The sequence below is a fragment of the Phyllostomus discolor genome, chromosome 2 (genome assembly GCF_004126475.2).
Source record: "Phyllostomus discolor isolate MPI-MPIP mPhyDis1 chromosome 2, mPhyDis1.pri.v3, whole genome shotgun sequence".
Lineage (NCBI taxonomy): Eukaryota > Metazoa > Chordata > Mammalia > Chiroptera > Phyllostomidae > Phyllostomus > Phyllostomus discolor.
Window position 1 is genome coordinate 106,774,446 of NC_040904.2, and position 14,310 is coordinate 106,788,755.

At 34.7% G+C, this 14,310-nt stretch overlaps 1 protein-coding gene across 16 annotated transcripts in view; it reads right to left on the reverse strand.

Annotated features, from left to right (window-relative positions):
* The window catches only part of DLG1 (discs large MAGUK scaffold protein 1), a 293,473-nt gene that overhangs the window by 202,487 nt on the left and 76,676 nt on the right, over positions 1-14,310 (reverse strand). For all 16 annotated transcript variants that reach the window (XM_028505122.2, XM_028505117.2, XM_028505115.2 and 13 more), the window contains one exon: positions 9,144-9,308. In XM_028505122.2, the coding sequence (XP_028360923.1) occupies positions 9,144-9,308 (165 nt within the window). The remainder of the gene's footprint in view (positions 1-9,143; positions 9,309-14,310) is intronic.

Sequence of the window (14,310 nt, forward strand, 5' to 3'; positions counted from 1 at the left end):
CTGCAGGACCCCGGAGTCCGGAAGAACGTGGAAGTGAGATGCACAGAGCCAGTGTGCTCAGGAGCGCCCAGGGTACCTGACAGACTTGCTGAGATCTGGCTGGGAGAGAGAGAAGCATTTCAAAGGTCCCTCAGCCAGCTGAAGCTAGCAAGATCAGAAAAACGGGTCTGGCCAGTTAGAAACCAACAAGAGGTTTTTTTTATTCTTTTTTATTTTGTTTTGTTTTGTTGGGTTTTGTTTTGGATTTTTGTGGCTGTTGTCGATTGACTGACTTTATCTTATGTGAATTTTATTTTTCAATTCTTATTTTTATCTCGCAATCCCTTATGTTTCTCTTCCATTCATCCTAATATTATTCTTTCCACTCCAAATTTATCTCTCCTGTACTACATCTTCTGCTTTTCTTTCCTTTTTTTTAATCTTGCAAGTTACTGTAAATTTGTATTATCTTTTTCTCACTTTTCTGACATTTTTTATTTTAATAATATTTTGGAATTATTTCTATATCATCTTCTTTGCTTGGCTGGTTACACTGTCATTTGACAGGTTCCGCATGGTATCTCAGTCACAATGTGTTGATAAGTTACTATCCTTCATCTGTTTTCCATTAATACACCTTTCAAGGTTCTATACTCTTTATTCTGGTTATCTAGACCTCATCGATTCTGCCACAAGACTGTCACTTTACTATTACTGTTAGTAAAACCTAGTCTATACAATTGTAAATACTACGCAATACCCCTACCTGATCTCAGCCCACTTTGCAATTTTCTGAACTATACTATTGTGGGGGTTGTCTCTATTCTTTTACACACTACTCCTATATACTAATCTTTAATCCAACCCTACCTTAGAATCTGACCTCCTACAGCCTCACAGCTTCCTAGATCCAACTAACAATCCTCTCGTCTCCAATAAGAGTCTTACCTTCTTTCCATCCTCTCTAAAACGTGGATAGTGGGGTGGAGGATCACGGTTAACACTATAAGGAGCCAAAGGATAACCCATCTCTTCTCTACTGGCTGCTAATGTAAGTATCATAGTATACTGTCTTGCTGTTTTAAACCATTTTGCCTTACTCCTCCAACTGATCACAAAAAAGAGTAGGGGGAAGCTGTGAACACCAGGATACACGAAGGAGATTGCACCACTGAATCTCACAAATATTCTACCACAGAAGTTCACACCATAATTACAGGGAATCAGAACAGATCAATTTAAAAAACAAGAAGAAAAAAGAAGAAACCCACGAACAATGAGAAAACAAAGAAACAACCCCTAATTGAAGGGAAACGAGGAAGCCTCAGGAAAAATGCTAAATGAAATAGAGGCAACTCAACTATCAGATAGTGAGTTCAAAACAATGATTCCCAGGAAGTTCAATGAACTCACAATGAGCTATCAGAAATTAGAGGGAAACTACATTAATCTCACTGCAAAATATATAAACATGAAAAACGAAATAGAAACTCACAACAAAGGTCAAGAGGAAATGAAGAATACAATTTCTGAACTGAAGAACACAGTAGAAGGAATGAAAAGCAGGATTGAGGAAGCAGAAGATTGGATTAGCAGAAGATTGGATTAGAGGACAAAGTAGAAAACAACATCCAGAAAGAGCAAGAAAAGAAAAAGAGGCCCAGAAGGAATGAAGAGGGATTAAGAGAAATGCAAGACAATATGAAACGTAATAATATCCATATAATAGGGATACCAGAAGGAGAAGAAGAAGAACAAGGGATCGAAAACCTAGTTGAACAAATAATGAAGGAGAACTTCCCTAATTTGATGAGAGAAAAAGTCACACAAATCCAGGAAACACAGAGTCCCAATAAAGAGGAATCCAAAGAGGCCCACCTCAAGACACATCATAATTAAAATGGCAAAATTTCAAGACAAAGAGAGAATCTTAAAGGCAGCAAGGGAGAAAAAGGAAGTAACATACAAGGGAGCCCCAATAAGGCTAACAGCAGACTTCTCAATGGAAACACTTCAAGCCAGAAGAGAATGGCAAGAAATACTCCAGGTAATGGGAACCAGAGGTCTGCAACCAAGGCTACTATATCCAGCAAGGCTCTCAATCAAGATAGAAGGCCAAATAAGAAGCTTCCCAGACAAAAGAAGTCTAAAAGAATACACCTCGACCAAACCAGCTCTGTAAGAGATTCTAAAAGGACTGCTTTAAGGAAGGGAAGGAAAAGAGAGAGAGAGAGGGGAATACACATCCATAAAAGACAATGGATAAGTACCTATCAATAATAACCTTAAATGTAAATGGATTAAATGCTCCAATCAAAAGACATAGAATAGCTGAATGGATAAGAAAAAATGACCCACATATCTGCTGTCTACAAGAGACCCACCTCAGGATAAAAGACCTACACAGGCTGAAAGTGAAGGGCTGGAAACAAATCTTCCAAGCAAATGGACAGGAAAAAAAAGCCAGGGTATCAATGCTCATATCAGACAAAATAGACTTCCAAAAAAGGTCCATAAAGAGAGATCCAGAAGGTCACTTCATAATACTCAAGGGAAGAATCCATCAAGAAGACATAAATATTGTAAATATATATGCACCCAACATAGGAGCACCCAAATACCTAAAGAAAATCTTAGAGGACTTCAAGAAAGATATGGACAGCAACACAATTATAATGGGAGATTTTAACACCCCAGTATCAAAAATGGACAGATCTTCCAAACAAAGTATCAACAAAGATATTGTGGCATTGAACAATACCCTTGATGAAATGGACTTTACTGATATATACAGAGCCCTCCATCCAAAAGAAGCTAAATATACATTCTTTTCAAATGTACACGGAACATTTTCAAAGATAGACCACAAAACAAGCCTCAAGAATTTCAAGAAAATTGAAATCATACCAAGCATTTTCTCAGACCACAAGGGACTGAAGCTAGAAACCAACCCCAAGGAAAAAAAACGCAAAACACTCAAAATCATGGAGATTAAATAGCATGCTATTAAACAAGGAATGGGTCAAGAATGATATTAGGGAAGAACTCAAAACTTTTCTGGAAACAAATGAAAACGAACTCACAACAACCCAAAACTTGTGGGACACAGCCAAGGCAGTCCTGAGAGGGAAGTTCATAGTGACACAGGCCCACCTAAAAAAGTTAGAAACGTTCCAAACAAACAACCTAACCCTACATCTACAAGAACTCGAGGAACAACAACAAAGGCAGCCCAGAGCAAGCAGAAAGAAGGAAATAACCAAGATCAGAGAAGAATTAAATGACAAAGAGACTAAAAACACAATTCTAAGGATCAATGAATCCAAGAGCTGGTTCTTTGAAAAGATGAACAAAATCGAAAAGCCTTTAGGCTGGCTCATCAAGAAAAAGAGAAAGAAGACCCAAATAAACACAATCAGATATGAAAGAGGAGAGATTACAACAGATACCACAGAAATACAAAGGATTGTAAGAAATTACTACAAAGAACTGTATGCCAAGAAATTTGAAAACCTAGATGAAATGGACAAATTTCTCGAAAAATATAATCTTCCAAAACTCAGTGAAAAAGAAGCAGAAAGCCTGAACAGACCAGTAAAAACAAAAGAAATTGAAGCAGTAATCAAAAAAACTCCCAACACACAAAAGCCCTGGACCAGATGGTTTCACAGGAGAATTCTACAAAGCATTTAAGGAAGAGCTAACCCCTATCCTTCACAGACTATTCCAAAAAATCCAAAAAGATGGGAGTCTACCAAACTCTTTTTATGAGGCCAACATCATCCTAATTCCAAAACCAAATAAAGACACAACAAAGAAAGAAAACTTCAGGCCAATATCACTGATGAACATTGACGCTAAAATCCTCAACAAAATACTGGCAAACCGCATCCAACAATACATTAAAAAGATCATACACCATGACCAAGTGGGATTCATTTTAGGGATGCAAGGATGGTTCAATATTCGCAAGTCAGTAAATGTAATACATCACATAAACAAAAGCAAGAACAAAAACCACATGATCATATCAATTGATGAAGAAAAAGCATTTGATAAGGAACAGAACCCATTCATGATAAAAAACACTCGGCAAAGTGGGAATAGAGGCAGCATTCCTCAACATAATAAAGGATATGAGAGACCTACATATATGGATATGAGAGACCTACAGCCAACATCATACTCAATGGGCAAAAACTAAAATCTTTTCCACTAAGATCAGGAACAAGACAAGGCTGCCCACTTTCACCACTTCTATTCAATATAGTACTGGAAGTTTTAGCCACAGCAATCAGACCAGAAAAAGAAATAAAAGGCATCCAAATCGGAAAGGAGGAAACAAAACTGTCACTGTTTGCAGATGACATGATAGCATACATAGAAAATCCTATAGACTCTACGAAAAAACTGCTTGACCTAATAAATGAATTCGGCAAAACAGCGGGATACAAAGTCAATATCCAGAAATCAAAGGCATTTCTGTACACCAACAATGAAACAGCAGAAGCAGAGATCAAGGAAAAAATCCTATTTGAAATAGCAAAAAAGAAAAATAAAATATCTAGGAATAAACCTAACCAAAGAGGTAAAAGACCTGTATTCAGAAAACTACACAACACTGAAGACCGAAATCAAGGAAGACACAAACAAATGGAAACATATACCATGTTCATGGATTGGAAGAATTAATATCATCAAAATGTCCATACTACCCAAAGCAATTTACACATTCAATGCAATTCCTATTAAAGTACCAATGGCATATTTCACACACATAGAACAAATACTTCAAAAATTTATATGGAATTATAAATGACCCCGAATAGCAGCTGCAATTTTGAGAAAGAAGAGTAAAGTAGGAGGGATCACGATACCTGACGCTAAACTATACCACAAGGCCACTGTAATCAAAACAGCCTGGTACTGGCATAAAAACAGGCACATAGACCAATGGAACAGAACAGAGAGCCCAGAAATAAGCCCAAGTCTCTATGGTCAATTAATATTTGACAAAGGAGGCAGCAAGATAAAATGGAGTAAAAATAGCCTCTTCAACAAATGGTGTTGGGAGAACTGGACAGCCACGTGCAAAAAAATGAAACTTGAGCACCAACTTACACCATATACAAAAATAAATTCAAGGTGGATAAAAGACTTAAATATAAAACGCGACACCATTAAAGTCCTTGAAGAGAACGTAGGTAGGAAAATCTCAGATATTTCACGAAGAAACTTTTTTACTGACTTGTCCCCTAGAGCAAGGGACATAAAGGAAAGAATAAACAAATGGGACCTCATCAAAATTAAAAGCTTCTGCAGAGCTAAAGAAAACTATCAAAATTAAAAGAGAACCAACTGTATGGGAAAACATATTTGCCAATGACACCCAGACAAGGGTTTAATCTCCAAAATATATAAAGAACTTACAAGAATGCACTCTACAAAGACAAGGAATCCAATTAAAAAGTGGGCAAAGGACTTGAACAGACACTTCTCCAAGGAGGACATACAGAGGGTCCAGAGACATGTGAAAGGATGCTCAGTATCCTAGTCATCAGAGAAATGCAAATTAAAACCACAATGAGATACCACTTCACACCAGACAGAATGGCCATCATAAACAAAGCAACAAACAACAAGTGTTGGAGAGGTTGTGGAGAAAAGGGATCCCTAGTGCACTGCTGGTGGGACTGCGGACTGGTACAACCACTATGGAAAGCAGTATGGAACTTCCTCAGAAAACTAAAAATGGATCTGCCTTTTGACCCTGCAATTCCACTGCTGGGACTCTATCCTAAGAATACTAAAACACCAATTCAGAAGAACCTATGCATCCCAATGTTCATAGCAGCACAATTTACAATAGCTAGATGCTGGAAGCAACCAAGATGCCCACCAGTAAATGAATGGATCAAAAAACTATGGTACATTTACACAATGGAATTCTATGCAGCAGAAAGAAAGAAGGAGCTCCTACCCTTTGCAACAGCGTGGATGGAGCTGGAAAACATTATGTTAAGCGAAACAAGCCAGGCAGTGAAAGACAAATACCATATGATCTCACCTTTAACAGGAACCTAAATAACAAAACAAAGAAACAAGCAAAATATAACCAAAGACACTGAAATAGAGGGCAGGCTGACAGTGCCCACAGAAGAGAGTAGAGGGAATTTAAGAGGACAGTGGGAAGGGTTCACGGGAACAAACTTAAAAGACACAAGGTCATAAACTAAGGGGGGGGGTGGTAATGGGAGGGAAGTGGGGAGGGGTGGGAGAGGGGGCTGGATTGGGAGTAAAAAGGAGAAAACTGTATTTGAACAATGATAAAAAAAAAAAAGGAAAATTGGAATGATATTTTAACTATCAAAAATTTTAACCACCAAAGCAATCTATCAATTCAATGCAGTTCCTATCAAGATTCCAATGATGTATTTCATAGAACTAGAATAAAAATTTAAAAACTTTATGTGAAATTACGCAAGGCTCTGTATAGCAACAGCAATGCTGAGAAAGAAGAACAAAGTTGGAGGAATCACGCTACCTATTATCAAACTATACTACAAGGCCATAGTAATCTAAACAGCATGGTACTGGCATGAGAACAGACACACAGATCAATGGAACAGAATAGAGAGCCCAGAAATTAAACCCACACCTTTACAGTCAATTAATATTTGACAGAGGAAGGAAGCACATACAGCAAGCTAAAGATAAGTTTATTAAATAAATGGTATTGGGAAACTGGATGTGCAGAATAATGAAACTAGGCCACCTTCTTACATCACCAAAGATTTATGATAGACCTGAAACCACAAAAATCATAGAAGACAACACAGGCAGCAAAATCTTGGACACTCATCATAGCAATATTTTATCTGATATATCTCCCCTGGTAAGGGAAACAAAACAAAAAAGAAATGGGAATATATCAAACTAAAAAGTTTTTGCAAAGGAAATCATCAACAAAATAAAGACAACCCACAGAATGGGAGAACATATTTACCAATACATCTAATAAGGGGTTAATATATGAAATTTACAAATAACTCGCAAGACTCAACACACACACACACTCCAATTAAAAAGTAGGCAAAGGACCTGAATTGATACTTCTCCAAAGAAGACATACATATGGCCCATAGACATATGAAAGATGCTCAACATCACCAGTCATGGGAGAAATGCAAATTAAAACCACAACAAGATATCGTCTCACACCTGTTAGAATAGCTATCATCAATGAATCAATATACAAACAAATACTGGCAAAGATATGGAAAAAGGGGGTCGGACCCTTTTCTACTGTTGGGGGGAATGCAGATGGTTACAGCCACTGTGGGAAGCTGTATGTAGATACCTCAAAAAATTAAAAATGGATGTGCTTTTTGATCCAGCAATCCCACTTTTGGGAATATATCTGAAGGAACCCAAAACACTAATTTGAAAGAACACAGCACACCTATGTTCAGTGCAGCATTATTTACAATCTCCAAAATATGGAAGCAGCCCAAGTGTGTCCATCAATACATGAGTGGATAAAACAACTAAGGGATATTTACTCAGCCGTAAAAAAGAAGAAAATTTTATCTTTTGTGATAGTATGGATGGGTCTGGAGAACATTATGCTAAGTGAAATAAGCCAATCAGAGGAAGACAATAACATATGATTTCACTCATATGTGGAATCTAATGAACAAACTGAACAAGGAAAATGGCAACAGACTTATAGCTGGAGAACAGATGACAGTTAAATGGGCAGAAGGAGGTGGGGGTTGGAGGGATTGATCAAAAAAGGAAAAAGCATTCATTAACATGGACAACAGTGTGGTGACTGCGGTATGAGGGGGCTAAATAGTAATGGGAAAAATACAATAAAAGTTTTTTTAGCCAGTAATATGAAATCATCCCTTGAAGAAAATTATAAAAACCAGGTTAAGTTTTACCAAATAAGAAGTAATCCTTAGTCACAATATATAGAACCAACAAAATACCCAAAATATCTAAAGAACTTGTACAAATCAGTAAAAAGGACAGCCCAATATGAAAATAAGCAAAATTCTTGGGAGGGCACATCACAGAATAGGAAACCTAAATGAGCAACAAATATATTTAACCTCATTACCAAACAGAAAAACACATTAAAATCACAATGAGATACTATGAGCAACCCCAAACAATGGCAAAAATAATAATACCAAGTGTTGATGAGAATACGGATCAATGAAAACTTTTATATACCGCTGCTAAAAATGTAAGTTATAGAACCATTTGGAAAATAATCTGGTGTTACCAACAAAGATGTGTATGCATAATCTATGTTTTTAACAGCATTTTTTATACTGGTAATAATTTGAAAATATCTCAATGTTCATCAAAAGTAAAATAAACGATAGTATATTCATAAAATAAAACAGGGCAACAAAAATAATGTCTCAGGAATATACATAATGTAAAGCAAAAAAAAAAAAAGTTGAGAGTATATACAGTATCATTCCAATTGTATCAAGTTCAAGATCGGCAAAATAAACAATATATTAATCAGAGATTAAATATGTGGTAGAGTTTTATAAGAAACCAGGATTGTGGTCATTTCTGAGGGACAAGGCCAGATAACAGGATCAGGTAAAGCCACATACTGGACTTCAAAGAAACTAATAATACTTTTCCGGTACCTACTAATATTTAAAACAAGTGTTCAAAATATTTCAATGTGTGGTATTTGAAGTATAATAGTTATTTCCTTCATGGGAATTATTAGACTTAAAGACAGTACCACCGATTAAAATTCATTTATAAAACATCTTTTAAGATTGACTATGTGTGTGTGTGGGATACCAGGGTAGAGGAGAGCAATGGGGAAAAAGGCAGGACAAGTATAACTGATTAAAAAAAAAAAAGAATTTGTATACCCCCAATTCCACGACTTGTACGAATTTCTAAAATCTATGAAGAAAATAAATGTCTAGCACAGTCTAAAAAAATAAAAACAAATAAAATAAAAATGTTTTTAGAACGCCAATAAATATTGTTAAATTCCCTATAGCTAAAAAGCCAGAAATGATCAAGGGGGAAAATCCTATATGAAAAAATAGGTCTTTATAAGCATGAGCTCTACGAGTAACAAAAGTATTATATAATTCATAGCACCAAAATTACCTTACCTTTATTGGTGAAATATGAGAGTGAGAAACAAATCCATGGATATTCTCGATTTCTGACAGGTTTTTCTCTGAAACATGAACCAGTTCTGGACCTATCACCTCATTAGTGATTTGTGGGGAAATGTGCTCTTGAAGAGGTGTATCTTCATCCCGATACCGGTATTTCTGTGAAGTAAAGAAAACTGTTAACTACAAAGAAGCTCTGAGAATCAAAGTGAGTTCAATTCAAATTATGGTTCTCATAACCAGTCAAATATTTGATAATATTTAACTATATAAAATGTATTTTATAGTTTAACATATGAAATCAGAGAGAAATAGCCCTCCCTTCTATGAAGTCAAGCCAATATTTAAGTAAAATGATTAGATTATTTAAAATAGTTCAGATTTTGGAAAGATGGCAAAGTAGGATGCCCCAGGAATATCATTCCATCTACATAACAACTGTACAGGAACAATCTGATGTAACTATGTTTGAACTTTGGAGTCTGTTAAAAGGCTTGCAACTTCCAGGGGCAAACTTGGATGCAAATTGAGGTTAATTTTGGTCAACTTCACCACTTCTATTGAACACACTGTATTTTGCTGTGTATAATGTGCATTTTTTGCCCAAATTTTTGAGGGGAAAAAAAAGGATGTGCATTACACATGGGTATAATGACTACATACCATGGGTATAACAATGAGTATAATCATCTCATGTATAATGTGCATAAAAACGTGGGTGTGCATTATACATGAGAGCGCAATATCATAGCAAAATATGGTAGTAATAGAAGTCATAGCCAGAACAATAAGGCAAGAAAAAAAGAAATGAAAGGTATCCAAATTGTAAAGAGGGAAGTAAAATTATCCATTTGTAGTTGATACAATCTTACTCATATATACATAGAAAATTCTAAAGACTCAATAAAAAAGTGGTTAGAACTAATGAATTCGGCAAAGTAGCAGGATACAAACACACAAAAATAGGTTGCATTTCTACCTACCATCTGAAAATAATAGAAACAATTCCACTTACATTAGCATCAAAACACAATTCTTTTTTTTTATTTTAATAATTGTTCAAGTACAGTTTTCTCCACCCTACTCCCATTCCAGCCCACCCACCCAACCCTCCCCCCTTCCCCCCCATTATCCCCACCCCTAGTTTTTGTCCATGTGTCCTCTAAATTTGTTCCTGTAAACTCTACCCATTCCCCCCTGAAATTCCCTCTTCTCTCCCCTCTGGCCACTGTCAGACTATCCCCTATATTTCAGTGTCTTTGGTTATATTTTGCTGGGTTTTTTTTCAAAACACATAATTCTAAATGAACTTAACCAACAGGTGACTCATACAATGAGAACTATAAAACTGCTGAAAGAAATTAAAGATGAAAGAAATAAATGGAAACACATCCCATGTGCATGGAGTAGAAGACTTCATATTGTTAAGATGTCAATACAACTCTAATCAATTTACAGACTTCATTATAATAACCATCAAAATCTCAATGACATTATTTTTGCAGAAATGGAAATTTAATTTAATCAATCAGATGATATAATAAAAGAAAATACATTTGCAATAAAAACAAAACAGATAAAATGCCCAGGAATTAATAAATATGAAGTAGCCAAGTATCCAATTTCACCAAATGGAAAGATGGACCATGTTCTTGGCAGGAAGATTCAACTTCAAGATATAATCTCCCTCTCTAAATTTTTCTATATTTTATCTGTAAATGACCCCCAGAAAAAGGCAATCAGGAATTTTTTTCATTTATTTAAATGTTTGTTTGTTTATTTAGGAATAGAAGAGGACTAAAATTCATGAAAAGTAACCAGGAAGAATAAAGGGATAAAGTCTACAAATAAGGAGTAATGAGTGTGAACTATCTGCAACAAATTTTAAAACTTAAAAGAAAGTCAGTACTTTATAATGAAAGAAATTTACTACTATTTGATAAAAGTGACATTTCCAACAAATACCACTGGATAAAAGACGGATTATTCAATAAATAGCAAAGGGAAAATGGGTAGCTAAAACAGGAAAATTTCCAAATGAATTTTCAAATTTAAAAAAAATGAGACCACAAAAACCAGATTCTTCTAGCTACATCTTTTGTAATTATAAATTCAAAGAGCTATATAAATATTAACTATAATATAAAACTAAGTAATTTAAAAATGACTTAACTTTGACTAGAATTCAAAAAATAAACTAGCAAAAAGTATTTGTAACTTCAAATCAAAGGACTAATTCCACAAACACATCTAAAGACTACCAATCTCTAAGAAAAAGATATAAAGCCTCGTAACTCTCTCTCTCAATAGGAAATAAATAATTCTTAAATGTATGAAATGGTGTTTATTTGCAAAAGAATAAATGTAACCTAAAGCTACAGTGACATACTTTTGTTCACATTATCAGACTGTCAAACATCTAAGTTTAATAACATACTATACTGATGAGGACATGGGAAAAACAGGCACTTTCATACATATCTACAGAGTATACACTGGTACTACCTCTATGAAGGTCAATTTCACAACATATCAAAATCATAAATATACATATCCTCTGATCCAGTAATTCCACTTTTGGATATTTACCCTAGAGACATATTCCTAGGTATACAACTGACATACGCAGAGAGTTAGTCATTGTAGCACTATTTGTAAAGCAAATAATTTAATCTTCCATCAATATATAAACAATGTACTTGTCAAATAATCTCTAACCAAATTAAGAGACTATCATAAAGCATAAAAAGATTAGAAAGATCTTTATGTATAGAAACAGGCAGAGTTTCAGAATATAATGTTTAGTGGCTAAACTAAGTTCAAAACAGTGTAGACTTTGTGTGTGTGTGTGTATAGTAGAGGTTTGGAGAATATACACATATTTGCTTATACATGGAAAAACTGGGATGCACATGAAACATAATTTTAATTGCTTGATGGGAAGCAATCTATGCCTAAAGAGAAGGGATGGAAAAGAGGCTTTTCATTTTTATGTACCTTTTGAATTTTGAACCATGTAATTTACTCATTCACAGATTTTTAAAATTTTAAAAATTTAAATGAGATAAAATGATCGATATTTATAGGAAATATTGTTATTCAGCTAGTATATCCAAGAAAATCCAGTAAAAAAATAGAAGTATTATGGTATGTTAACTGGTTATAATTAATAATTGATAGCAATTAGTAGGTTTTCCATATTGAAATAAATTAAACTAGATATAATGGGTCAATATTGAATGATGCTGAGGGAATCTAAATGGATCCCTTACTTCATCCCCCAGTTGAATCTGAAACTGATTCACTGACTTTGGCTTCCATCACTGGCACTATTATAGCCCCATCCAAGTACCAGGAGTTCTTTACACTACTCAACTCTGATACACCCTGTTGCCTAGGCCACTGCTCCCACAGAAACTAAACCTTTTCACCAGTTGAGTCTGTCAGCAGCCAATTCTGGCTTCAGCACTGTCCTGTAACTTTTGATGCTTATTAAATGCATTAGCCCTAGTTTGAATCTGCAAAGCAAATAAAGGTAATATACTTAGGAAAACATATATGATCATTTAAAGCAAAAATTACAAGTCTTATTGGGTTTATAATAGGTAATAGGTTAGATTGTAGATTTAATGCAAATCTAATATAGATTTAATACATATAGACATAATATGTATGACAACTATAGCATAAAGAATGGTAGGGTTAGGGGATGGATGTAGTACTAAACAGACCTATACAACTGCAATGTTTCTGAATTATGTGAAGTGCTAAAATATTAATGTTAAGAGACTTAAAAGCTAAGGCTATATATTGCAATCCTTATAGCAACTAATAAAAAATACAAGTCATATAGTTAAGAAACCAGCCCTGAATGATGTGGCTCAGTGATTCAGTGGCTTGAGCGCAAGCTGTGAACCAAAGGGTCGCCAGTTTGATTGCTAGTCAGGGCACATGCCTGGGTTGCAGGCCAGGTCCCCAGGTGGGAATATGCAAGAGACAACTGAGAGGCAACCAATCGATGTATCCCTCACACATCAATGTTTCTCTCCCTTTCTCCCATCTTTACCCTCTCTAAAGAGAAATAAATTAAAAAAAAATAAAAAAGAAACCAAGTTATATTAAAAGAGAATATTTAAAAACATTCAAATAATACAAAGGAAGGCAAGAAAGGGAGAACAAAGTGACCAAAGAGAAAGGGGACAAAGAGAAAAGAGTAAGACCTTAAACTCATCATATTGATAACTGTACTAAAGGTAAATAAATGTAAACACTATAATTAAAAGGCAGAGATTATTAGAGTGAATAAAAAAGCAAGAAATGTACTTTAAGTATAAAGACAAAGATAGAGTCAAGTATATAAATGAAAAAAGAAATATCCTGTAAATTGTGGGCATAAAAAGCTGAAGTAGCCATATTAATAACTGATAAACCTCAAGACAAAAGAATATTATTTACAGAGAGATTTCAAAATGATAAAAATTTAATTCACCAGGAAGATATAATAACCATAAATGTATACATCTAATGGCACAGCTTTAAAATACACCAGCAAAACCAAAAATTATTAAAAGGTGAAACTGATAATTCCATAATCTTAGTAAGAGATTTCAACTCCTTGAACGGCAACTGATGTAAGTATCAGTAATGGCAATCTATTGAATAAACTATCAATCATCCTGACCTAATTGATATTTATAGTATATTTTACCCAACAACTGACAATAATGCATTTTTTTTGGTGCACATGTTTGCCAAGATAGATCATAAAACAAGTCACAAATTAAAAGGATTGAAATCAGAAAGAATATATTCTCTGACTACAACAGAATTAACTTGGAAACAATAAGGTATCTAGTAAAACTCATGTTTTAAAAAAGAACTCAAGAAAGAAACTGGAAACATTTCAGAACCAAATGATAATGAAAACTAAACAGATTAAAATTTGATGAATAAAAACTAAAGCAGTTCTGTGTAAAGAATTTAACTTTGCCCAAAGAGAGATCTGGCCTTTTTTCTCAGCTCTTGGGAGGTAATCTCTTAGCTCTTAGAATGTCCTGCTGATTTGAATGTCTGTCTACCTAGGAGCTTTGGGACACACAAGATAGTAAAACAATGTAATTTATTGTGAAGGGTTTGGGTTATACAGTATTATCACAATTTC